At 32.6% G+C, this 27,420-nt stretch overlaps 1 protein-coding gene across 10 annotated transcripts in view; it reads right to left on the reverse strand.

The window, feature by feature from the left end:
• Positions 1 to 5,684: 5,684 nt before the first annotated feature.
• Positions 5,685 to 27,420, reverse strand: part of abi1a (abl-interactor 1a) — a 62,289-nt gene continuing 40,553 nt past the window's right edge. The window contains exons 4-12 of one of the 10 annotated variants that reach the window (XM_051882885.1): positions 24,731 to 24,745; positions 23,621 to 23,724; positions 22,905 to 23,045; positions 18,786 to 18,886; positions 16,440 to 16,526; positions 13,439 to 13,636; positions 11,010 to 11,096; positions 8,393 to 8,578; positions 5,685 to 6,835 (exon numbers count right to left, since the gene is read on the reverse strand). In XM_051882885.1, the coding sequence (XP_051738845.1) occupies positions 6,660 to 6,835; positions 8,393 to 8,578; positions 11,010 to 11,096; positions 13,439 to 13,636; positions 16,440 to 16,526; positions 18,786 to 18,886; positions 22,905 to 23,045; positions 23,621 to 23,724; positions 24,731 to 24,745 (1,095 nt within the window). In that variant the 3' untranslated portion in view covers positions 5,685 to 6,659. The remainder of the gene's footprint in view (positions 6,836 to 8,392; positions 8,579 to 11,009; positions 11,097 to 13,438; positions 13,637 to 16,439; positions 16,527 to 18,785; positions 18,887 to 22,904; positions 23,046 to 23,620; positions 23,725 to 24,730; positions 24,746 to 27,420) is intronic. The other 9 variants (XM_051882886.1, XM_051882887.1, XM_051882888.1 and 6 more) reach the window with 9 other exon arrangements.

Below are 27,420 nucleotides of genomic sequence, written 5' to 3' on the forward strand. Positions count from 1 at the left end.
TTCGCGCTGACGGTGTGTACAACAGCGCATACGCTTGGTGAATGTTAAAGGGATAGTTCACCCAAAAATGAAAATTTTGTCACCATTAAAGGAAGATATTTGGAAGAATGTTTGCAACCAAGCAGATCTCGCCCCCCATTGACTAACATAGTATTTTTTCCCTACTATGATAGTCAAAGGGGGGTGAGATCTGCTTTGGCTTCAAACATTCTTCCAAATATATTCAGCAGAACAAAGAAATTTTTACAGGTTTGGAACAACTTGAGGGGAGGAAATGATGACAAAATTTTCATTTTTGGGTGAACTATCCCTTTAAGACAGGAGAATGTTCTCTTATGAAAATTAACCATGGTTGTAAAACAATGACAATGAACAATGAAATATAAATGATCAACAATTATATATACAGTATATATACATGGGTCAGACATTTAGATGTCTGTGTCAATAAAAATGTACAAAAGTGATTTTATATACATAGAAAGCACATTAAATGCAAGTAAAACGTCTACTTTTAAGGTTTCAAATACGTTTTGGCAGAATAAAATGTCAAAATGTGGGTGAAATAATGTTCCATTGTCACTCAGTTTAACAATTTTTACGTAAAAATTTAAACAACACACTCATTCTGACCTGTACGCATTAAAATATATAAAAGAATAAGTGAGCAGAATAAATTTTACTGCATTTTAAATGAGTAAAAAAGCTTGCTGACAAATGGGCAAAACCTATAGTGGCAAAGTTTAAAAATGTAAAATTACAAGTAATTAGCATTTGAGGAAAAAGTAATTAGTCTTTAATATGGCATACATAGATTTTTGTTGTAAATATATGACAAGGTTGTTACACTGAATGATATTTTAGTGGGTGTTTTCTGTAAATCATGGTAAAAATGTATGATATTTAATTTTTGCTCAGAAAAAAAAAACTATAACGTTATATATATATATATCAACAACAAAGCTATATAACCATATATATATATATATATAACAATTAGTTTGATCGTTATTGATTTACATATCAGCCTCTCATTTCCACACAAACCACCACTTTGTAGCATTGCTCTTTATCTAAATGTACAGCAAATCGAGGCAATAACATTCCACTGTTTAAGCAAATTGTTCTCCTAGTTATAAAAATATTAAAAGTCATATCCCCAGACCCTGAGTAAAAAGCGTGTACTCACGATCACTCGCCGACTCGCTACAGAACGCGCGCGCTGCTCACAGTCACTCACGAACATTCGAAGAACGCGTCGATCACAGTGACGTCACAGTGAGACCTAAAGATTTTTAATTAGTGATTGTTCATACAAAAACTAGCGCTGTTTATTATTTATATTATTTTTAGCATTTGCAGCTGGTGCATAAACGGGAGCAAGAGAAGCTGCGGATCATACAGTTTATTAAGCATAACAGATATTACAATAAAACATTTCTGATACAGACTATTCACTATATATATATATATATATATAAGCGGGTGAAACGAGTATGAATGGGGTGTTTGTCAGCTGTCGGAGTTTACAGTGTTGTCAGCTCTGTGAAATAGCCTATGGAAGCGCTGTAGTAAAACACACAAATAACATTTTAAGTTACTTCCGTTTCTGAACAAAGAAAGTTATCAATCATGTCACATAAATATACGAGCCATTTTTGTTTTGTCAAAATCTATCGTACATGACATATAAAAAAATCACAAACACGATGCTTAGTTGACCAAATAGGCCTAATTTATCATTTAATGAACAAATAATTCAATAATAAAATAGCCTATACACAGTTTATTATGTAATGTAAATTTATTTCAAATGAGGAAAATAAAGTGGGTTGAAAACAAGGATAATTTTAGAATCGTTAGTCGAAATTTATTACATTCAGAAATAATAAACTGTTTACAGCTAAAAGTATATACTTAAACTCTATAAATATAGGCTATTTTAGTTCCTATTACTCCACAACAAATCCTTCAAATTTAAGAATGAATCCTTCAAGAATGAAAAAAGATAGCTATAAACAAGCAAAAATAATTAATTTGGCTAAAGCAAAACTGAAAGTAACGTTGTGCTCGCGCAGCTGCTTTCTCATTCGGCACAAATCCACATTTTTTTCAATATTCGCGATGTATTTGAAGCTAAACTATAATTTATCAGGTAAACTACAGTCTTTGTACTTCACTCGCGCTCCCAATAACGACGGGAAAAAATGTAAAATGGTAAAAGTGGTAATTTCATGAAATCATTTAAAGCATGAGAAATTGTCCATGTTATCTCTATGAATGAAAATTAGAAATGTAGACATGGATGAGAATGAGATTTTTTGTATTATTATGGTAATGAGTTTTAATGTTTTGGTGTGGAAATGTTCTATGAGGAAAGTAAAAATCATAATGTAAAAAAAAAAAAAAAAAAAAAATCTTAATGTTCCTAAAAAATAGTCTTCATTTTCTTTATACAACATCAATTTGATTTTTGGTTAAATATATGGAGAAAGTAAAACAATTTTAAAACATGAATGAAACATTTTAAATATCAATTTATTTTTCAACTTAGAAATACATTTTATTAAAGTAAACAGTCTGCTTTGACTCTTTTCTCCATCTTGCCCACATTAAAAAAGGAATATTACACAAAATTGATATGAATATTTTACATGTTTATTTTATTGATTATTTATTTAAAAATGGCAAATACAGTATGGATCAGAAGTTTGGGGTCAGTGTGATTTTTACATTTATTTTTGAAAGAAGTCTCTCACACTCACCAAAGCTGCATTTATTTGTTCAAAAACTGTAAAATATTATTACAACTTAAAATAACTTTTCTTTTTTAATCCTTATTGTAAAATGTAATTTATTCCTGTGATCAAAGCTGAATTTTCAGCATCATTACTCCAGTCTTTAGTGTCACATGATCCTTCAGAAATCATTCTGATATGATGATTTGATGATCAAGAAACATTTATCAATGTTCAAAACAGAACTTTGTAACATTACAAAAGCTGTAAAATAATAAAAATTGTGACTTTTTATCTCATATTTTTTTCTCTCAGAATTGTTTATATCTTGCAATTCTGAGTTTTTCCTCACAATTCTGAGTTTCTATCGAAAATAAAGTCAGAATTGTGAGATAAAAAGTCACAATTACCTTAATTTATTCAGTGCCAGAAAAAAAGCTTCAATGGTTTTTGTAAGAAATTAATACTTTTATTCAGCAAAGATACTTTAAATTGATCAAAAGTTACCTTTATATATGGGCCATTCTACAGAATTGGTCAAACTGCTGTCCCTCAGCCAAAAAACACATTTAAAACACATTTAAGTATTCAAATTTTAGATGTTTACTAAGATCCTTCTATTATCTATTGAATCCCACAATAATATTTAAAATATCAGTAAGATTAATATATATAAAATCATCATTTATTGGTACTTTCAATTGGGAGGAGTCTGTCCCGAACCCTAACCCCTACATTGCATTTTTTTTCCATTGTTGTATATTTATTATTTATTTTTTTTTTTTCAAAAAGTGAAGTTAAAAAAATATTTATTTTATATTTTATTTTTAAATCATGAAACTTTATGAAAAAAAAAACATGTCCCACATTTTCATGTCACTACTGAAACAGTGTGTGTTTTTCATTGTCTGAGACTGATTTTAACACACTTCTACATTTCTGATCAGGAAATATTCCTGTCCCTCCCTCTCATAGCCTCTTTCACAGTAGATAGATCCATCATTCTGAGTTAAATGTGTTCAAAAGTCTGAAAATCTGTGTGGAACTTTAAGGAACGTCACTAACAAACACCTTTTTCTGCATTTAAGCAAACTTTTTTGGATGTTATTCCATAAAATGTAGTTTTTATATGTGTACAACTGTTCAGAAGTGTGCTAGCTAACCATGTGCTGATTAACATCTTTGAGCGGCTCAAAAGTATCTAAAATCGTCACTACTGAAACTTCACCACATGTTTCAGTCACGACTGTTTCAGTAGTGACAAAAGGGAACACAATCATTTATTTGGGGGAAATAAACAAAATTTTAGTACAGTTATGCAAATCACCAGTGTTTTAATATGTTTTAGTATGTGAGTTAAATCCTGTCATGTGATGTGGTCACTACCAACACATTACTGTCACTACCGCATATGTGCAGTCACGACCGAAACATGTAAGTATATTGAATGATCAACTAAGATGTTATTATAGTGTTTGGTTCAATGTTTATTCAAACTAATGAATCCTTCACTTTAAAATCAGTTTGATAAACTTTATGACTTTTACAAAGAAAGATTGGATCCAAAATACAACAAATCTCCTAAATTACACTTAAAATATTGTTAAAATTGTAATTGTTATTGATTTACCTGTGAAAACTTTTTTAAAAAAAATAACAAATAATATATTTCCAAGATAGATGTAAACAAAATCTTAATAGGTCAATGTGACCCTTCTTATTAAATGATTTATTATTGTGTTTCGGTAGTGACAAATTTGGGAAGAGGAAAAATATTCCAAAACTTTCTGAAAATACAATATGAGAACTGTACAATTACTAGAAATGATGTGTACCTTGGAAATTATACAATTTGCATACATACAACATTTGTTTCAGGACGTTTCCAACTCTGACTTTGAGCCAGTTCTGTAGAATGACACATATATATTTTATTCCATGGCAGAAACAAGTTTCCATATTGAACAGTAGTGTGTATCCATTTAGTATTTCTGCAAAAAAGGTTTGAATAATAATATTTCATGCTTTCTTGAGGATTAGGAGATCATATCTGATCCATCGAGAGCAGCAGAATCACCTCAGTTTAACCCCTGCCTGTAACATCAATGACTTCAAGTTCATTGCTTTAACAAATAAAACAGCATTTTTTCACAAAACATGTTCAACTCTAAAACTTCAAGAAAATCAAAGCTAAATATCTGAACAAGCTCTGTGCCAAATTTGAGGTTGATATCTCAAAAAAACAACTTTCAGTAAGAGTTTTTGTGCGCAGTACCAAACTTCTCCACTAGAGGACATCCAGACTCAGGACTCTTCCATTTCAGTGATCTGAACCATATATTTCCATCCTTTTCAACATATTTATTAAGTAGACATCCTATTCAGAAGAAGTTTGTGCAGCAACGTTAATATTTGATTTGAATTTAATCCCTAAAACACATAAAAAACATCCGGAAAGAATCAGAGCGTGTGTTATGGCATGACACCACATCACAAATGAAGAATCTATCGCCGTTTCTCTATTTCTTTTGAAAATCAGTCACCAAATATGAAAACTAGAAGCTTTCAAATGATATATAGTTTGTTAATATTAGGTTTAGACTTTGATATCAATGTTATAAATGTATAATAGCAAGAGTCCCACGGGTGTGGGGAGGGGTTAAACAGTGGTTAAAAACATTTGTATAAATCATAAATTCAGATATTTATCCCTTGTAATGTTTTCAGGGAACTGTATTGAATCCAACTGACCATACAAGCAGTGACCAGAAAGTGCAGATCTCAGAGATGATTTAGTTTGACCTCCTGAGGTCCATTTTTATTGACTTTAAGCTCTATTTTTATGAAATTCTGTGCATGTGTGTTATGATGGTATGATGTAAATTCAAATCTGTCTCTACATCCTTCTGAAAAGTAACAAAAAAAGGTAAATGAACAGACGCAGGCTTTACATAGAATGATTTATTATAAAAGACTGTACAATTAAATTTCAATTAACATTATAAATACAAACTCTGTGCCGAGACGAGCTTCAGCGCAGATGGAATTGAGTTGGAACTTCAAATGTTTCAGTACGACAAATAAAGTCTGAAGGCATTAATCAGCTTTAAACTCCTGAAATGACTGACAGCGCTCGATGAAATCGCTCTCAGACTCCTGAAAGAGCGATTAATGCCAGACCCTGACGACTCTTCGCTTCAGTAATGATCTCTGTACTGGGAAATAACACGCGGCACGCAACAGAGTCCAGCGTGGGAAGAGCTGATCTGCACTGATTAGAGAGATTGAGATACTTTACAGCCTTTACACAATTCATGTTTGTTCATCGTAGCAAATACTTTAGTCATTGTGGCTTTAACTAAAAATATTGACATGGAGGGAAAATGAAGTTCTGTGCTTCGCATTCGTTATCCAAATTAATACAAAATTTGATAATAAAAATTAGAGCATAAACACAAGTAGTCTACAAACGCCTATATTAAAAAATAAAAAGTGTTCTGTAAATAATACGAAGATGGAAGTGGAATTGAACGTTTAGGTTACGATACATATTTAATTTTTGTATGCATGCTTTACGTTAAGATTCTGATACACTTTGGGGCGACGACATGATAAAACACTGAAATCAATTCGTTTAGAAGATTTTTTCGCATCCAAAATGTCCAAACAAACGCGCATGGAGAGAAGAGGAGGTCGAGGAAATAAAAAAAAACAAAAAATAAAAATCGGACGACTTTCAGTTAGAAAATCTACTTGATGATCATGTGATTGACATTCATTTTATGTACACTGACTTCCTGCGAATAGTTGGTCCGTCCCGTTTGCCCACATCCACCATCACCACAAAGTAAAGTTCAGAGATTCTCATGATTGGCCGTTCGTCAGGAACAAACGCGTGTAAATGATTTCGGGTGCGGCCCTTCAGTCGGCGTAGTGCATGATGGACTCCACGTAGTTTCCGGGGAACAGACCCGTGACGCCGTTACACACGCCCTCGAACCAGCCGTCGTCGTTCTTCTTGATGATGTAGATGATGGCTCCTTCCATGAAGCTCAGCTCATCGTCCTTATCCTTGCTGTAGTCGTAGATCGCCACCACTGCAAACATTATTACCTTATTATTAGTTATTAAAACAATAACTGTGACACGTCGAGGGTGTTATTATGCAACAATGATATGATAAAAGACAACAGTGTTTAATAAATAACTGTATTACTACTATTATTATTAACAATAAAAAAAGTTACATATGTTAATAAAATAAGAATAAAAATAAAATAATGTTACTAATACTAATAATAATTTAAAAAATATGTTGATTTCAAAAATATAAATGGTTATAAATAAACAAAACAATGGTAAAAATAAATAAAAATAAACATAATAAAAATATAATAATAATAGCAATAAAAATATAAATGACTTTAATAAAAATGTTAATAAATTAATAATAATAATAATAATAATTTAAAAATATGTAAATAATTGTCAATTATTTAAAAATATAAATGTTACATATGTTAATAAATAAATTAAAGAAATGTTAATACAAATAATTTTAACAAATAAAATGCATATAATAATAATATCAATACAAATATAAAATATGTTAATAAAAATGTTAATTAATAATAATAATAATAATAATAATATAATATAAAAGTTATGTTATTAAATAAATTGTTATAAGTATATCTGTAAATATGTGTATAAATGTCAAAAAACAAATAATACTAATAATATGATCAAAAATAATATGTTAAAAATATTAATATTAAAATAATTTTTACGTTAAAAAATATATAAATCATTACGTTGATTATTTCAAACATATAAATGTTACATATGCTAATAAATAAAGTAAACACAATGGTAAATAATAATACTAATAATAAAAATATCAATTGTTATTTCAATAAAAATTTACATTAATAATTTAAAAAAGTTAATAATCTTTAACAAATAAAATTAAATATAATAATAATAATAATAATAATAATATCAACACAAATATAAAATAATATGTTAATAAAAATGTTAATAACAATAATGAAAAATATAATTAGTTATATGTTAATAAATACATGTTATAAATATGCGTCAATATGTATGTTAAAACAAAATATGTCAATAAATTTATAATAATAATAATAATAAATATAAATAGTTACATTATTAAATAAAATTGTATATATCTGTAAATGTGTGTAAATGTAAAAAACAAAAACAAAATACATGTTAGTATGTTAAATTAATACTAATAATATCTTCAATAAAAAATATAACTAATTATGTTAAAAATGTTAATAAATTAATAATAATAAAAAATATAAATAGTTACGTTAATAAATGAAATGTTGTAATGTAAATATATGTGTAAATGTGTGCATATTAAATGTTAAGTAGAAATGTTAATAAACAAAATAATAAAATATAAAAATAAATATAAATATAAAACATATCATTATTATATATATATATATATATATATATACACACACACAGTATATGCAATATGCTTGTCAGTACATGTCAAGTTTTCCTGTGATTTTAGACAAGTCGGTTGCAACATTTCCATTTAAACGTTACTGAATGAGTCGTGGCTCACATCCCTTGTGTTGCTGCAGATTAATATGGTAGAGGAAGATATTCACCTTTCTCCATGTAGGACTTCGGGGCCCACTGAGGGTCTCCGTCTGCATAGGGGTCACTGTAGTGCACTACAGCTGCATCTTCATCTTCATAGTCGACTGGAGGAGGAGGCGGAGGAGGAGGAGCCTCGTCAAACATGGGAATGTCATCAGGGGGAGGAGGAGGAGGCGGAGTCGGGGTATCTGCAACTGGACACCATCAAACACACACACACACACACATTAATAACCATGAACTCCACGCTGACACACACACTTCTCATGCAGACGGGTTAGTACACATGCAGGTCACACGAACAACAGAGAAACGAGTCTCATGCCGGTGTTGGATTACACACACACACACACACACACACACGATTGAATATGCATGAAGGAACTCATGGATATGAATACTTACCAGATTAACATGGAACAGACAGCTAAACGATGGAAATATTATGGGATCATTCCTCATAATACGTACTATACACTCTAAACACTCAAACTACAACGACACTAAAGGGGTTTATGGAATTTGAGGAAAACAAACCAACAAAAATAAAAAAAATAAAATAAAAAAATTATTCTGGTTTTTAACAATTTTAATACATTTTGTATTTCCATTATAGTTTGCTCTTTAAAGACTGGTTGGAATTAATGAAATTAATTTGATTCTAATGATAGAAGAGTTGGTATTGTTAACTAAAGCTAAAACTATTTGTATTTAATAATTGGAAGAAATGGCTGAAAACAATAAAATATAAATATTAGATATTTATAAATTAGAAATTAGAAATGTTGTCTTGGCCATTAACTGAAATAAAATTAAGTTGAAATACTAAAATTACTGAATAAAACAAAATAAAATAATAATAATAATACTGAAAAAAAAAGGCTACATAAAATAAACAAAACAATGGTAAAAATTGTTAACAAATAAAAGTAAACAAAAATAATAATAATAGCAATAAAAACAAAGATGTTAAAAATGTCAATAAATTAATACTACTACTACTAATAATAATGTCAAAAAAATAATTTAAATCATTACATGTTGATTATTTCAAAAATATGTTACATAATTTAATAAATAAAATAAATGGTAAATAATACTAATTCTTATCATAAAACAAGATAGATTGTTATTTCAATAAATAGTTACATTAATAAATGAAATTGTTTTAATAAAATAATTTAATAAAAATAAATATAATATCAATACAAATATAAAATGTTGTTAATAAATTAATAATAATAATGAAATATAATTAGTTATATGTTAATAAATGTTATAAATATCTGTCAATATGTGTATATGTTAAATTAAACAAAATACATGTTAATAGATGTTAATAAATTTATAATAATAATAATAATAAATATAAATAGTTACATGGTATTAAATAAAATGTTCTAAATATATCTGTAAATGTGTATTAATGATGAAATATGTAAAAAATAAAAAATAAATAATAATAAAAAGCCACTAAAAAGATTAATAAATATTTTAATAGTATAAAATAATAATAATAATAAGAAAAAACTAAACATTTGTTTATCTCAAAATTAACAGTAGGTAGAAAAATATGTTGTCAGCTTAAAATTGAAGATTTTCCAGATAATATTTCTTTATATTTCATTAATTTTATTTGGCTTCAGTACAGCAACTTTATAAAAAAATCAATTATGTCTAATTATTCAATTATTTAATCAATTTTATTCATATTGTGAATAATTGTCATCATAATTTCTTTAAATAATAATAATTATAATAATAAAAATAAAATAATATAATATAATATATGACACCTAACATTTTTCTCACACAATATAAAGGGTTCTTTACATGAAAATCTATATCTTAAGAAGGGGGTCATCATATTTTGGGGGTCCTTGTATCAAAAGAGGTTGAAAACATTGAATTTTCTATCATTTTTGTATATATTTCAGATAAACTTGCGCCTACATGGCACATAAACTCAAAAACTCATAACAGTACCAGAATGCACCACGAGAGGGCAGCAAAAACCACTCTGTAGGCATTTTAAGACAACTTCATCAACCCATCCTTCTTCTCTTGCACTGAACATCACTGTCAGCAGTATTCGAGTTAACCGATGGGACAGTTAAAAATTTTTGTAATTCTTCCCATGGTGCATCAGTGTGGTTCAGCCCAACCTGAAGCTCGCTGGGAATAACTCAAACAAAAAGCCGTACACAAAAGTATCCCATGAACCCGTGTCTTAATTACACACAGGGAGGTGTATATATGAGGCACGCTTTATCGCCATTGAATACAGACAAACAATGAGCGCCTTTCAAGTACAGAACGTTAAAATCTTGCCCCAAACAGCCCAGTAAGCCTCTTTTAGGTTACATAAAGCAATACACACTTATGTAAATGTGTGACACACTTTTGTTTGTCAGAAAACGCAGGCTTTAGGCGTCAGGAAAGGCTTGATGTGGGTCTGCTGTAGTGTGTTGAATCATACAATGGCAATACGCATGACCTGAACAACGACTACTTCAGCACAGACAGACGGGTGAGATGAAGATGAGATGAAGCTCATGCAGTAAAGATCTAACGCATCCACATGCTAGAGTGAGGCACGCTGGGAAAGGTGGCCATCAGACTTACTGTTTTCCTGAACTCTGGCCACAAACCCTGTGAGAGGAATCTGTGGGGTGAGCTGGGGCATGGGCGGAGGGGGCGGGGCCATAGACACTGAACACACACACACACACACACACACACACACACACACACACACAGTCAAAGAGCAGGAGAGACAAAGAGGAAAGAGAAAAAAAAAAGCAGGAAGAGAAACACATCAGTCCCATACAATAAGGAGGGAATGTAGTCCTGTAGGAAGAGGAATCCTGTATAGATGCAGAAAGACTGAACATGACTTTCTCTCTGGTGATTAGATCTCAAATCTCATACCTGCTGACCAATGAATTTTACACTTTAAGGTGACGTAGTTACACGTTACATGTACTTACTATAGTACTAATAGTAAATTATGGATAATTATAAGCAACTAACCCTAAACCAAACCCTAACCCTATAGTTAATTAACATTACTCTGTACCCTAACACCCTAAAATAAAGTGTAATCATTCTATGAGTGTATATACACTTTTTTTCTGCAATTAATCGTGATTAAAAACATTGGAGTTTTTAATATTTTTATATTGTAATAATTTTACTGTTACTCTCCAGATTAATTTAGAAACAACTTATTTATTTATTTTTGAAGACTACTTTACACTGAAACATTTAACAAAAAAATATTCAAATATATTCTATATTCAAATACCTAAAAATATCTGGACATTTTTGTTCAATTGTTTCACATTTACAAAATGTGAAACAATACAAAAAAATACAAAAAAAAAATACAAAAACAAACATGGAATAATAATATTGAATATGTTTAAATATACAGTCTATATTAAAGCTATCAATTTCAACATATCAAGCTTTTTAAAAAAAATAATACAAAAAAATTATATTATATATATATATATATATATATATATATATATATATATATATATTAGTCAAACCAAAATGTATTCAGACACCTTGAACATTTCATTCATTAATTCAGTTTATTCACTAGTTTAAAAAAATGGTAATAAAATATGACAAGATCTCAGAGTTAAACTGTGTCAGAAAAAATTAATCTTAATTATGTCAGATAACACTTAAGCAAAACATTGTCAGTTTTAGTTTTAATTATTATCAATTTTACTGGTAGTCCACTGTATGAAGAATCTGTGGGTATAATATGTCACAGTTAACTTTATTTTGCTTTCCTCACTTACAGAAATGAACTATAGTGTCCTGCACCCACTAGTAAAAATATATAAAAAATATCAAAAATGTCTGAATAATTTTTAGTTTGACTGTATATTTGTAAATTCCGTAACTACAAACATATTATGTTTGTAGTTTTTTTTCAGGCCTCCATGTTCAAATTTAAAAATATTTAAATTGAAATGTAAAACAATTTGAACAAAAAAATGTCCATTTTTAGGTATTTGAGTAGAATATAGAATATATTTGAATAATTTTTGCTAAATGTTTCAATGCAAAGTAGTCTTCAAAAATAAATAAGTAAAAAATGTGAAAGGCATTTACTTTGCAGTGAAAAAGTAATAAAAAAAATAAAAATAATAATACAAAAATAAGTATTGTATATCATAATATATACCACAGTTCAAAAGTTTGGGTCAGTAAGATTTCTGCATTTATTTAATCAAAATAATTATTATTATAAATAATATTTTGTATTTTAATATACTTTAAAATATAATTTATTCCTGTGATCAAAGCTGAATTTTCAGCATCATTACTCCAGTCTTCAGTGTCACATGATCCTTCAGAAATCATTCTGATATAATGATTTGATGATCAAGAAACATTTATGATTATTATCAATGTTGAAAACAGTTCATACATTTTAGTTTTAGGATTATTTGATGAATAAAAAGTTCAAAAGAACAGCATTTATTTGAAATAGAAATTTTTTTGTGACATTATAAATGTTTTACTGTCACTTTTAATGTCCTTGATGAATAAAAGTATTAATTTCTTAAAAAAAAAAACAAAGAATCATACTAACCTCAAACTTTTGGAACGGTGGTGTATATCATCATCAACCAAAATAAAATGCTGTGAAAAAAACTGTTCTTATTTCGCCCACCACAGACAAACACCTCAGAAAAATACAAACAAAAACAAAATGTTGCACAGTCAGACAGACTAACAGCGGGATTTAAAATCTCGGCTTTAATGTGTAGACGACAATAAATCTCCATTCATAAACCGGTGGCCACGAGCCCTGCGCTCCCACTAATAAATCTGAGGCTTTTCCACTCTTAATGACATTAGTGAGTACGGCCGCACACCTGTGGGAAGAGACAGGCTGTTCCCTTCACCACAGACGGGACGTGCCTAAAATAACCGGGTTTTATGATGCTTGGATATGGCTGAATTTAAATTTTACAGGAATTAAAACTGTTTGATGTGAGTTTGTATATTCGTTCTTCGTCTCTTACTTGCGTTCGTTCCCCCGTTAACGTGCGGCTGCTGCAGGGAGAACTGGGAAGAGACGGACGGGGCTCGGCGGTATGTACCCGTGGCAGAAACCATGGAGACGGAGGAGGAGGTGCTGGAGTTGTGTCGGGAGATCTGCCGAGATATCGTGCCAAACTGGGACATGGGGATGGGCCCGAGACCTGGCCCAGCAGCCACAACTGTTCGAGCCCAGAGAAGAAGGTACAGAGACAAGACAAAATCCAGGAGAGGACAGTGAATCACAGGAAAGCTTCCCGAGACTGAATGGTTTAACAGATTCATTTGAGGAAAGAAGAGTGAATCTAATGAAACATGTCAAGCACATTTCCTGGTCATATTTCATACTTTTTTTATAGTGCTGTCAAAATGATTAATCTCGATTAAAGGGATACTTCACCCATTTTGATTTAAACCTCAAGTTGTTCCAAACCTGTATGAATTTCTTTCTTCTGATAAACACAAAAGAAGATATTTCGAAGAATATGGGTAACTAAACAGTTGATGGATGCCATTGACTACCTTAGCAGGGAAAAACAAAATACTATGGAAGTCAATTTGGCTGTTTAGTTATCCATATTCTTCAAAATATCTTCTTTTGTGTTTATCAGAATAAAGAAATTCATACAGGTTTGGAAACCATTATAATTTGTATATATATTATATTATATTCTTTTTGATTTTGGGCTTAAATATGACCTGGACATGTTTCACCAGATTTACCAGGAAAAAATGCAAAAAATAAAATGGGCTTGAGAAACCCAACATCAGATGAAAACTCAGAAAACACACAGCCATTTTGTTTTGATAACTACAAACAACGGCAATGTAATTATCCAACACTACAACAGGACCTGCAATGAAATGCACAAAGTTAGAAAATGCCCTGAGAAAGAGTACCATACTGTAGTTGTGTTTGTAATATAGTCCTGTGTGTGTTTACTCTGCAGATGGGATTTCCTCTATAGGAACATTTCCTGTTGACAGTGGCAGATAACAGGGAAGCCCTGGAGAGACACTGTCTCCCTGATAGTGATGGCGGAACGAAGCGAACAACAAACACAGTGGACAAACATCACTGTGGCACCAGTGACATATAATATGAACACAATACAAACATCTCATTTAAAGATGAACCTCTCATTCCAACTGTGTCTTGGTGAACACCCATTCTAATGAACAGAATTATGGAATATGATGTTCACATCTTACATTTAAGCATTTAGCTTTTATCCAAAGCACTTACAAATGAAGAACAAAAGCAATGCACTGGATAACATGATGTTGGGAAGATGCAAAGTAGAAGGAAAACAATGCATCTTTCAAAAGAGCCTGCAGTGAGGAAGTCTCTGACAACTTACCAACATAACGCTAAGCTGTTGAGGGTGGTTGATAAGGTGTTGCTATGCAGTTTCTAAGTCTGGCTTGAGTCAAGAGAGCTCACCCTCAAGATTCTATAACATTTTGGTTTCCAGATACAGACTGAGATACTCCTTATCAAGGTGTGGTCACATTAGTAAAACTGTGAAATTTCGCAGAAAAAGCAAGTTCAGGTGTATATGAATAGCCAATTTTGTGTTTTGTTCAATTTTAAGTTAGATTTGGGTCGATATCATTCGACTCTGCATGTCACCCCAAATCTAACAATCCCACTTGTATGGTTTTTGGGCAAACCATTCAGAAGTTATAAGCAAAAATTGCCATTTTTCGTATCTTCGGACCAGTAGGTGGCGCTGCGCTAAAACGCAGCATGTAGCCTCAGGTCATGCTTGTGATGACATGTACCAAGTTTGGTCTGAATATGATAAAGCATTGCTGAGATACAGCCTTACGTCTATTTTCGCAAGCGCTACATAAAATTCGTTCGAGTGTTATTCGAGAACGGTTTGACGAATTGACTTGAATACCACAACTTTTTGTTCTCATGGTCTGAAGATGATCTGGTTACATTTTTGTGAAAATCGGAACAAAGGCCTAGAAGGAGTTGAAAAAAAATTGTTTCTAACCCTTATGAATCAAAAGTTATTAGCATAAACATGAGTGAAATTTTGGACAGGTGGTGGCGCTAGAGGGATTGATTTAGAGACTCCAAAATCAGTGTGGTTAATGTTGGGACTGACCTCTATCATTGTGCCAAATTTCATAACTTTCCCGTAAGCGGTTCTATGGGCTGCCGTAGACTTCCAGAGCGGAAGAAGGAGAACGCCATCGTTAATCAGCTAGAAACAATCGTTCTGAATGTGATTCCAACAACATTGTTCCTCTTTGACATTATTGTTATAGTTGTGGTGTGGACTCTATCCTGTGCACTTCCGTGTTCATCTTTACATCATGTGTCGGGTCAAAGGTCACTCTTCCGCCGCAAATCAATGCGTACGGTTGTCTGCTGGAAGCTAGTTATTATAGTTAATAATGTTTAAATATGGGTATTTTTCTTACAAAAACCCATCGCTTCTCTTCAGAAGGCTTTTATTAACCCCCTGGAGCCGTATGGATTATTTTTACGATGGATGGATGAATTTTTTTGGACTTCAAAATTGTGCCCCCCGTTCACTACCATTTTAAAGCTTAGAAGAGCCAGGATATTTTAAATATATCTCTGATTGTGTTCGTCTGAAAGAAGATAATCATATACACCTAGGATGACTGGAGGGTGAGTAAATCATGGGATAATTTTCATTTTTGGGTCAACTAACCCTTTAAGTCTACAGGATTTTTGCGCTCATTAAACAACACTAACAATCCACCCACACATCCTTTATGAATTATGGGAAATACTCCCAGGCAGTTCAGAGACTTCTCCACAGTGCATTGATTTAAATTGGTTGATTAAGCACAAAACCACCACCCAAAATAACAATTATCACCACCGACATCCCCAGAAGTGACACCCACAGACAGACAGGTGGACGGTGGGACGGTGACGCCGATGTCGCCTGGAACAGACATTGTGCAGTTGGCGATGGGATTGGGGGAGGGGCTCACCTATAGCAGCGGCTGGCATTGGTGGACCCTGACCGGGGAGGGGGGGTGGAGGAGGAGGGGCTGGGGGAGGAGCCAATGAGGGTGTGACTGCGGGTCAGAATGTCACATAAGAGAAAACACATCTTGAGCGCGATTCATCGCACAAAAATTTAAGCTCTGTTCCAAAACCCAGTGAGCTGAATTGCTGTCTACATAGACTTCCTAACCATCATATATCCTCATAAATGACTGATTTGAAATATTCCACATGGGAAGCAACTCGACTACACTGACTCCACTGGAGTTTGAAGCTAAGCTAACACAATGCTAAAAACATAAACATTGGGTAAAATAGATTCATTATATAGAGTGCTGCAGTGACAACATTTTTGACAAGCACCCCGGTTCCCAAGACAAAAACCCAATATGATTTTTGCATTGGCATTTGGATTATTGCAGAAACAAAAGTTTGATTCTCACACCATTATAATCTTCATAAATGAACACAACTGAACTCTGAAGCCTAAATACAATCTGCAGAAGTAAAAAGCTAAACGTAGGGCATAAACGATCTACACCACGCTCTATGGCTTCAACGTCATCATCAGTAGCTTCTCTTTCAATATTTATTTAAAATCTACAAGATGTAAAGTTTGAACTAAGCCCTATTTGGATGGGACTAGTTTTCTAATCAATGTTCGAGTTACAGTTCTTATCACTCGACGTCTGTCATTTCATGGACTGATTCGGACAGGACTAACATCTTTGTGTTTATTACAGAGATGGGAGTGTGGGTGTTACAGAAGCTCATGTGATGTGTTTGCAAGCATCATTTACTACGTATATATATCGTTAAATTTATTGCTATGATTATATATTACTATTAAAACCCTATGTAAGTAAACTTCACAAGTGGCTGTTTATAATAAACCCACATATGTGAGCAGCGAAATCTAGTAACGTTAAAATGGCCAGTCTTCACAATTTCCGCCATATGACTCTATTTGTTAATTTGATCATTTATTCTTTCATCGGATACTATCCATATTGAAATGAAATGAAAGTATATGGAAGATTGGTGCGCATACGGTAGCTCATGTAGGTCAAAAAGCAACGTTAGTATAATACAATATCAGAAATCACAGACATTCACATTCGGACAGGATTTTACATCTGTAAAACGTCAAATTTCTCTAATGTCTCCCTGGAAAACTGGTCCCGTCTGAATAGGGCTTTAGAATAGTTTGCAAGAGTGCGATTATAAACACAATGAGGCAGTAAAAGCAGACTAGTGAGTAGATGAATTTCCTGTGAATTTCCTTGATTAAGGCACATAAAGCTTTAAAAAAAATGGGGTTTTACTGATATATTTTATGTTGTCGAATAAAATGTGAGAATATCTAGAGCTTTTGTTATCCACAGAGCTTATTTCAGGCATTTAACCATTAAAAAAAAAAACGTGACTTCTGTACAATGGAACCGGAAGGGTGAAAATGTTAACTCGTTTCCATCTTTTAGGACTCCTGCAGCACTCAATTGGACAGTTTTTTTTAAAAATACTTCCAATACTTTGACTTTAGCCTGTTGCTAAGCTAAAAAAATACTCCATATACAATTTTTAATTCGACAGAACTGATATTTTTGATCAACCTGTTTATTATATATAAACTATTTTGCGTTTAGCAAATATTCAGTACTGAATGATGTAAATACAATCAACACTCCCTCAACTCTTGGATTACATTTTTCACTGAGTTTGTAATGCAGGTACAACTGATGATGCTAAAAAGTTTAGAATATACGCCAAAATGTGTTTAAGATGCCTTAAAATGCTGCCTAAGTAGGTAGCTCACTAGGTTTTGGATGCCAGAGTAGTCCTTTATCAAGAAAACCTAGAGGAAAAACCTGACATTTTATTATACAAATACACAAACAGATAAATAAAGGGTACAAGGACAGTTCTGTCAGCACTAAATAACATTAATCCAGGAAAAGGTAATCAGAGGTGCAGATGCGGTGTTGCTATGGTGACTGTAAGGATTCAGGAGGTTGGGGGGGGGGGGACCTCTTTTCTCAGTAAACTCTTTTCTTTTTCCCTGTTCTCTGCAGACAGACCACCCTTAAGAGTTTCCCTACTTCCTTTCTCTTTCTACCTGTCCTTGTGCTGTGTAGTGGCCTACTTCAGCTGGAAGAATCAGGCCATGAAAGCTGTAGGCATACAGTGAACAACTCCGTTTGTCACTCTGGAGAACAGGATATACTGCAGCGTTAAATACCCACATGTGGAGAGTACATCTCATTCTCAAGTTGGCCATAACCTGTAGGGCATTGTGCTTTTGCAGCAGCTGAATGTGGGCTGCAGCTCACCTGGGACTGAGTTGGGAATGGAGGGAGTCGGCACAGCGATGGGAATGCCGATGCTGCTGCCGCCACTGTTCTCTCGACTGCCGCTTCCTCCGCTGCTGCCACTACAGAGAGAGAGAGAGAGAGACAGGAAGTCAGATACAGTTCTTAGCGTACTGTCATACATATCATATCAGTTCTGAAGTATGCAGTATGCATGCTGTGTGTAGTATGTGGATTTTTTCTACACCTGGTTGATATACTACATTTACCAAAACAGAATACTTTCAGGAGTACTGTATCCCACAATGCAATGTGATGGAAATATCAACAGTGATCTTTATCTCAACTCATTTTATTAGACTGCCAGAAGATAACATGTTACTACATAAAATAAAAATGTGGGGAAAAAAAAAAAGATTAATAGGGCAGAAAAAAACCAACACAAAAAACAACAAAATCAGTGCAGTTTTTCTGTTAAAATTATTATAAAAATAATAAAATATATAAATGACTGCAAAATATTAATATAAAGATTAATATTAATACATATTAAGAATTAATGTGCTGTAAATCAAATTATTATTACTAAATTAAAATAATAAATATTATTATTGTAATATTTCACCGTAAAATAAAATGACTATTTAAGAAAAATATATTATTATAATAATAATACAACTGTCTGTCTTAATTTATTCATTTTAATATTACTAAATTAATAAATATTATTTCACTGTAAAATAAAATGTCTATAAGAAAAATAATAATAATAAAAGTTTTATTTAACTTTGTCTTAATTTCTTCATTTTACTAATACTAAATTAAAATAATAAATATTACTATTGTAATATTTCACTGTAAAATAAAAGAAAAAATATAATAATAATAAACGTTTTATTTTACAGTACAATGGTCTGTCTTTATTCATTCTCAAATAAAGCTTTTATTTTGTCAGAAAACAGCAGCGAGCTCTTAAATCCTCTCTTTTGTTGACAACAGACGCTTAAGCGCTTTTCATAACAAGTTCGAGAAGATAGTTGCTGGATTTTGCATTCCCAAATACTCAATACTGGATCATGAGCTGTCAGTGTGTAAACGAACACAATGAGTCACGCAGCACATATATACATTTTCACTACTGTTTGAATCACATCATGCATACTGTTCACACACTATTTTACAAGCACAGTAAGCAGAACACAGTACACTGTGTAGTATTCAGTAAGTAGTAATCTAGTGTTCCATTCTGAGTATCACATGGTAAAGTGACCTAAATACACACTTGGCTTCGAGACACATTAGCCATACATAGTTACGTGTACATTCAACACAGATCAATTGATGGATTATTCACCACTGTGGAGCTATGAACATCATTGCATCAGTGACACCCACACATGGGCACAGCTTTAGAGATCAGCCATGATCCTCTGCTGTGCGTCCATGTAGAAACAGAGCAGCAGGGGCTCCTCGCCGCACTGCAGGACATCTCATTATCGCAGCTCCATTGTCTAAACACTGAGAACGAGTTAAATGATCCGATTTTTAACTAGAGATGTGCAAAACTACATCTTTTCAAAACTAACTGGTCTGTGGGTTGCCTGAGGTAGAAAGAAAGATATCACTAGACCCATCTGTAAATTTCACCTTAGAGAAATAAAATGGTTAACTGACACTGTCGTAACCCATAATGCATCGGGAACCTAAAGAACTTGAGTCAGTTTAGATGAAGGCAGCATAAATAGAGCTGAAGCAGCAGCAGCGAACGCTTCTGGAGAGCAGATAATGGCTCAGGTGGACACCGAATCATCCTCCATCATAATCACGCATAAGAAGTGCATATATAAACTGCTGACGCTGCAAGAATCGAAGTGGTTGATAAACACTGTCGGCTGCACATCAGTACTCGATAACAGCATTCAAAGACGATTCAATACAACTATATTTGAAGTTAAAACAATGAATCTCTGTTCTCGTATCTCACTCTTTATCCTATAATTACAATGACCAAGGACTGAGGCTGTCAAAAGCATCATGCCGTTCAAAAGTGTTTAGATTTTTTAAAAATGTTATTGAAAAGTCTGTCATACTCAACAAGCCTACATTTAGAAACAAAAATAAAAATATTGTGAAATACTTTTACAATTTAAAATAACAGATTTTTATTTAAAACCCTCTGGTGCTCTTCACACGTCGGTCAAAAATGACCATTTTTTATTTCAATGAAATGAATGTACTATATTTTAGTTTGATAATGTTTTTTATTTAATATTATGTATTTTTAGGGGATTTTACGGTACTAAATTATATTTACGCTATAGTTATAATCCATTTATTTGCTTTTTGAGCATAGACCTGAAAATTAAATTTCCAACTTAAACTGTCATAAATTTTGATCTCTTTTTAAAGATGACGTTTGGCAAATTATTGCTGAAGTAAAAGGTTAAAAAAGTTAACTTAAAGTTACAGGATTGCGTTTATTGTTATGAAAAATGCTCAAAAATACTAATTTTCAATTTTTATATGAAATATATATTTTCAAAAACACGTTTTACTCTAAAACTGCTAGAAAATCAAAGCCATATATCTAAACAAGTTCCAGATTTGAGGTTGATATCTCAAAAAATGAGCTTTCAGTAAGACTTTGTTTAGCCGCAGTACCAAACGCTTCCACTAGATGAAATTCGTCTCCAATTCATTTCCAAATCGCATTTTTGACCGCGAGGAACACAACTGAGACCATTTAACCTTTTTCGAATCATGTCCATGATTTTTTTGTGTGTTCACACAGCACGTGCCAAAACCTTTACCAAGTTTTGTACCATTCCAATGAAGTAAAAATGTAAAAAAAAATAAATAAACGTAAAGTTTTTCAGTCAAAAATGACAGAAGAGCACCAGAGGGTTAAAATGTAATTTATTCCTGTGATCAAAGCTGAATTTTCAGCATCATCATCAATCTTTTGTAACATTATAAATGAGTTTACGGTCACTTTTGATCAATTTAATGCACCCTTGATGAATAAAATATTAATTTCTTAATTAATTTCTCAAACTTTTGAACAATATTGTATGTAGTCAAATAACACTGTGCTTTTTGCACCTCTGCATTCTACATTCATTGTTATTTTACCATTACAATTATTCAAAATGTCTACTTTGTGTTTTTACGGAGGACGGTTTGGAACAACATTCATTTTTCCCTTTAAGACAGGCGTTTTGATGGATTCAGCAGGCCACCCTCACAAGACCTGGCGTTGTGTTGCCACTATTTACACAAATGAAAAGTTGTGTATTATTTATGGCATCACAGTCAGCATTAACTAATGAGGCCGTTCATTCTCAGCATGAAGCACTGCAGTCCTGACTGAGGGTGGGATGAGGGATATTCCCTCCGGTCTGGAGTGCGGCTGAGGTGTGGGCTGGTGTGATGACATTATTTACAGATGTTAGATGAGTGGGTGTGAAGAGTACTGATCGCACACTAGGAACGTTCAGAAACAATCAGATCAGTCCTGTCATTTAGACGTTAGCAACACAAAGAACATGAGCGAATGTTAAATCCCCTAGAGGAAGTCAAATATGCTCTGACATTCAAAAATAAAACTGTGGAGGCTGATGGAAAAGTGTGGGAGAGGACTAGAGGAAAAAGCCAAATTAAGAGAGAAAATGAGATATCCGATTCATTAGTAAAGCCCTCGCACATATTACAGTGTCTGCAGGAACAAAGACAAATAAAGGAATACAAAATTACTCAATTAAATTAAATAAACTTTAAATTAAAAACTTATTTTATTGTTATTAATAGCAATAATAATGATAATAATAAAAAAAATATAATATTTATTAAAAATGAAAAATTGATAGATCAAATGATAGGTATAACGATAGAACGATACAGTAGATAGAATGACAAACAGACAAAATGATAGAAAGAACGATAGAAAGAAAGAGATAGATCGATAGAACGATATATAGATAGAATGATATATAGATAGATGAATTTAAGTTGTTATAATATTTTCTTCTATTATTTTGGTCTTTTTATTACTATTCTATGTACATATATTCCAAGCTTTGACAATATTGTATTATTTACATTCATGCCAATAAAGTATTTAGACAGACAGATGTGTGTTACCTGTGGGTCCTCGGTCTCTGGTTGAGAGACGCGGTGCGTCCTGGACTGTGTTGGCTGCCCAGGCGAGCTGGACTCGTCATGTAATCATTGGGCACGGTTGGAGGTTTCACCGGCTCAAGCGTTTTATAAGGAGTGTTACGCCTGCATATGCATTTAAACAGGCAAAAATATTACAAACAAAACATAAATGATATATGATTTCCAAATTTGCTACCAAAAATTGTCGTCAGTGCCGAACTATTGTCTGATAGATGTATATGGAAGCTTGTTTCTGGCACTACATAAAAAAAAATAAAGGTAATTGTGACTTTTTATCTAATTTATCTCACATAAAGTCAGAATTGTGATATAAAGTCGGAATTGCGAGTTATAAAGTCAGAATTCTGTGATATAAAGTCAGAATTGCGAGATATAAAGTCAGAAATGTGAGATATAAAGTCGGAATTGCGCAATATAAAGTCGGAATAGTGAGTTATAAACTGCAATTCTGAGAAAAACGTCAGTCTTTTTTCCCACAATTGGACACTATAACATACAATTGTGAGTTTATATCTTGGAATTCTGAGAAAAAAAGTCAGAATTCTGAGATAAAAAAAAAAAAAAAATCTACCTTTTTTTAAAAATTTTTTATTTAATGGAGGAAACAAGCTTCCATATCATACTGCTCAGTAACGTCTTCTTCTCACACTGAAGCATATGATAAAATCACATCTTACCCCAGAGTGCCTCGTCCCGTCATGGGAGGGCTGGGAGGTTTCTGCGTCGGGGGATTGGTCCTGGAGAGAGTTCCTCCTCTGACTGACTGATTGTTGCCGTGTTGCTGATTGGACAAGCAAAACATCAGTTTAAATATTTGACCAGAGCTTGACCTTCAGGTTACATAAATAAGACTAAAGGAGAACAGGGCTTCACCAGACAAAACAATACAATTCATCCAAACGTTCAGTCTGCTACTGCAATAAAAGGGCATCATTCACGAATATATAATAATATGAGTAATATGTGTGTGAAATGGACCTATTCTCCGTAACTTCAGATTTGATAGTTAAAAGTGTGTATGTTAATGAAATTATAAGGTGTGTATGCACGCTCATTCACAATTAGCACAATCTCAAATTACAACTACATGAAGTGTGGAAACTTCTGAACTATAGTATAACAGAAATCTATAATAAAAAGAAAAAGCTGTTTTAACCGCTTTTGTTTACCAAACACATTTATTTTCTTTTTTTAACTAATTCATTTTGTCACTATATCTATAATTATGGTAAATAGTGTTAACAAAATGCAAAAGCGTTATGTTGCGTAAAAGAACACAAAATGTTGATGATACACTTTCTTGCATCCAAAAATTTACCTCAGAACGGCTTTACCACTATCAAATATACTAAAAACCGGATATCGACAGTAAATAAAGTGCAAAATAAGCCCAAATACTTCAATTACACAATGTGTTTCAGCCGCATATGAACATGATTTACTGTTAAAACATGTAATAATCTTTAAATAATACAGTTATGATGGGATTGATCTACAACTACTGCACATGACGAGTCGGCCTGTCACGATCATACGTGTTGTACTGATGATTTTTACTTGGAATCGTATATAATAAAATGTATTATTTATAATATAATATAATATAATATAATATAATGATTTCCCTTATTAGATTGAATAGCCAGATGAATAATCATGACAGGCCGAGTTATGAGGTAAGGATGAATGCAGGAATATGAATATGTAAGAGGATCACAGGGAAGATTGAATCAGTTGATCAGTAATAGACTACAGCAGGAGGGGTTCATGGGTTCAAGTACACTTACCTTGGCTTTAAGCCACTAGCGAGGGCAGGAAAAGAGTGTGATTTATAGAACAAGAGAGAAAGACAAAAAGAGAGAGAGAAAGAGAGAGAGAGAGGCACGTCAACAATTGGCATGTCTCAGTTCAGAGCTCTTGAAGCAGGACAAAAGCACTTTATATCTCTAAACCTACATTTTACTGCACTAGAGCTGAGAGCGCCGATGCTAAAATGCTTTTTCCCGTTGTTTTGATTGAGTGGTCTGAAGCAGACATTAATCCATCCCTCCGCCCCCCCACAGGTCTCATTTCATACTGTGGTATTTGGGTCTGAACTGCAGTGCTTTTGCCCCTTTGGATTTCCCACCAAAACTTTTCATGCACACAAAAGCCGTATATGCATGGCAAGATGTATATGAGCTTCTTCATGAACATAACTTAGTTATGCACTGTATTAAAATGTTGATTTCACACAGAAATGTTGCCTGCTGCAGAAACTGCAGTGACACAAACGTCTCATCACAACAAAGTCTGCGTGTGCAGTGACTGTTCTGCACTACATGCAGAGTGTGTCATAATTAATGTGCTGTCCCGTATGAGCAATGAGGGCAAGAGTAACCCAGACAATGCTCATACATTAAGTAGGCAGAAAAAAAGAAACCTGAGAGTTAGTGCACTTCAGCAATAAGGCACTTGAGGCCAGGCTGTGTTGTGAGGATAAAGGATGATATGAGGCACATGACCTCATTGCTTTTAATAAGGTGCAAATAAACCAACAAATAAACAAAAATAAAAATAAATACAGTGTCGGAGCCGATGCCATCATGGGCAATGCGCTGAGATGTAAAGTGGTTCCGGCTCACGGACTTTTCCCAATCCCACCCTCCTCTCTCTCCCACTTCACTTCCTGTCTTCTATCTCAAAGGCAAAAATGCCAAAAATAAATCTTTAAAAAAAAATTAATTAATAAACCAAGCAAAAATAAACAAACCGAAGAAAATAAATAAAAAATAAATCGAATGATAAGTAAATAAACAACAATAAACAAAATAAATAAACACCATATAAAAACAAATAATAAAAAATAGATAAAAAATAGATAAACCAAATAAAATAATTCAATGATAAATAAATAACAAACAAAAAACAAAATCAAATAAACCAAATAATAATAAATAAACTAAATGAAATAAATAAACCAAATAAAAATATACAAAAAAAATGAACCAAATTAAATAAAAATAAATAAATAAACCAAATAAAATAAATAAATTGAATGATAATAAAAATAAACAAAATAAACACCAAATAAAAATACATAAAATATTAAATAATAAAATAAACAATAAATTAACCAAATAATAAAAGAATAAACCAAATAAAAAAAAAATATACAAAAAATAAATAAATAAACCAAATAAAAAAACAATTATACCACATAAAACCTGTATATAAAAAAAAAAAAAAAGTAAAAAAGAATAAACCAAATAAACTCTATCCTAGAAGTATGCCAAATCAGTAGTTTATAAAGTAGAAACACCTAATGTGACTATTTTGAGATTTGGTTATACATTATGACAGAATTTAAAAACTTTAATCGTCATATATACAGTACATTTACAACACACATCAAAACGGTGAAGAATTTCTCATCAGGCACTCAATAGAGTATCTATTTAAAAGGTCTTTCAGCCAACAGGATCATTTGGGCTTCAAATTGCACTGGATTCTAGGATGCTAAAAACGGAAACCTTTTTCCTTGGCGTTTTTGAAAAGTTTCGCGAACAGATGAAAACACAGATCCGCAAAAACGCAAAAAAAAAAAAAAAAAAAAAAACCCAAAAAAAAAAAAAAAACCTGTATTCTGCTGCCAAGCCAGTAGTTGGCAAAGTCACTTTGTAAAGAAACATTACGCGCCTGATACAAGACGATAACAGTATCGTTTTCAAAAACTTGCAGTTTGAAACCCGTTTCCAGGTCCCCAAAATGTCATTTTTTGATAAATAAACGGAAAAGTTTACTGTTTTTAGTTGAAAACGGTGTCGTGTAAACGTCCCCTAAATCTTGCACAACATCAGTTCCAGGATCAGATGCAACCCATCAAGCAAACATACATGCGGTGTTCATTTAGCTCTCCGAGGAATCAGTCGAGAGCAGAAATCCTCCCTCAGCCAGACAGAAAAAAAGTTTTAATGTATCATACTCTGACAGCGCCAAAATCCTCTGTGTTTAAGACTGCGAAAGCGCTTAATGTTCACTGAAACAGATACATGAGCAGGCAAAAAAAAGGATCCTGATATTTTCCCCGAACAGGGAAGGGAAGTAAAATAAACTAGTAAAAACCATCTGAGAACTCCTCTGCATTCCTGCGGCCGCTGACTAGATTAAGTGTCAACTGACATTGAAAATAAATCTCATCTTTTGCAAACTCAGTAAATTTGGCTGAAGACGCTGTAATCCCTGTCAGGTGACTCAAGGTTATGTCTTAGGTTACTGAACGACATCACAGGTGTAATAAAACACTGCCAGGACATTCTGTGACCGCATACGCACTGTATCAGTACTGGATTTTTGATCAAATAAACAGCCTGGGTGAACATAAGAGGCAGTAATGAGTTTGTTTCCTGGTCACTGAAACAAGGCCAGAGTTTTGTACATTAATATGGCTGGACTGCCAGTGGCTAGATGCTGAAGCTACACAAACAAACAGCAGTTA

The sequence above is a fragment of the Ctenopharyngodon idella genome, chromosome 23 (genome assembly GCF_019924925.1).
Source record: "Ctenopharyngodon idella isolate HZGC_01 chromosome 23, HZGC01, whole genome shotgun sequence".
NCBI lineage: Eukaryota > Metazoa > Chordata > Actinopteri > Cypriniformes > Xenocyprididae > Ctenopharyngodon > Ctenopharyngodon idella.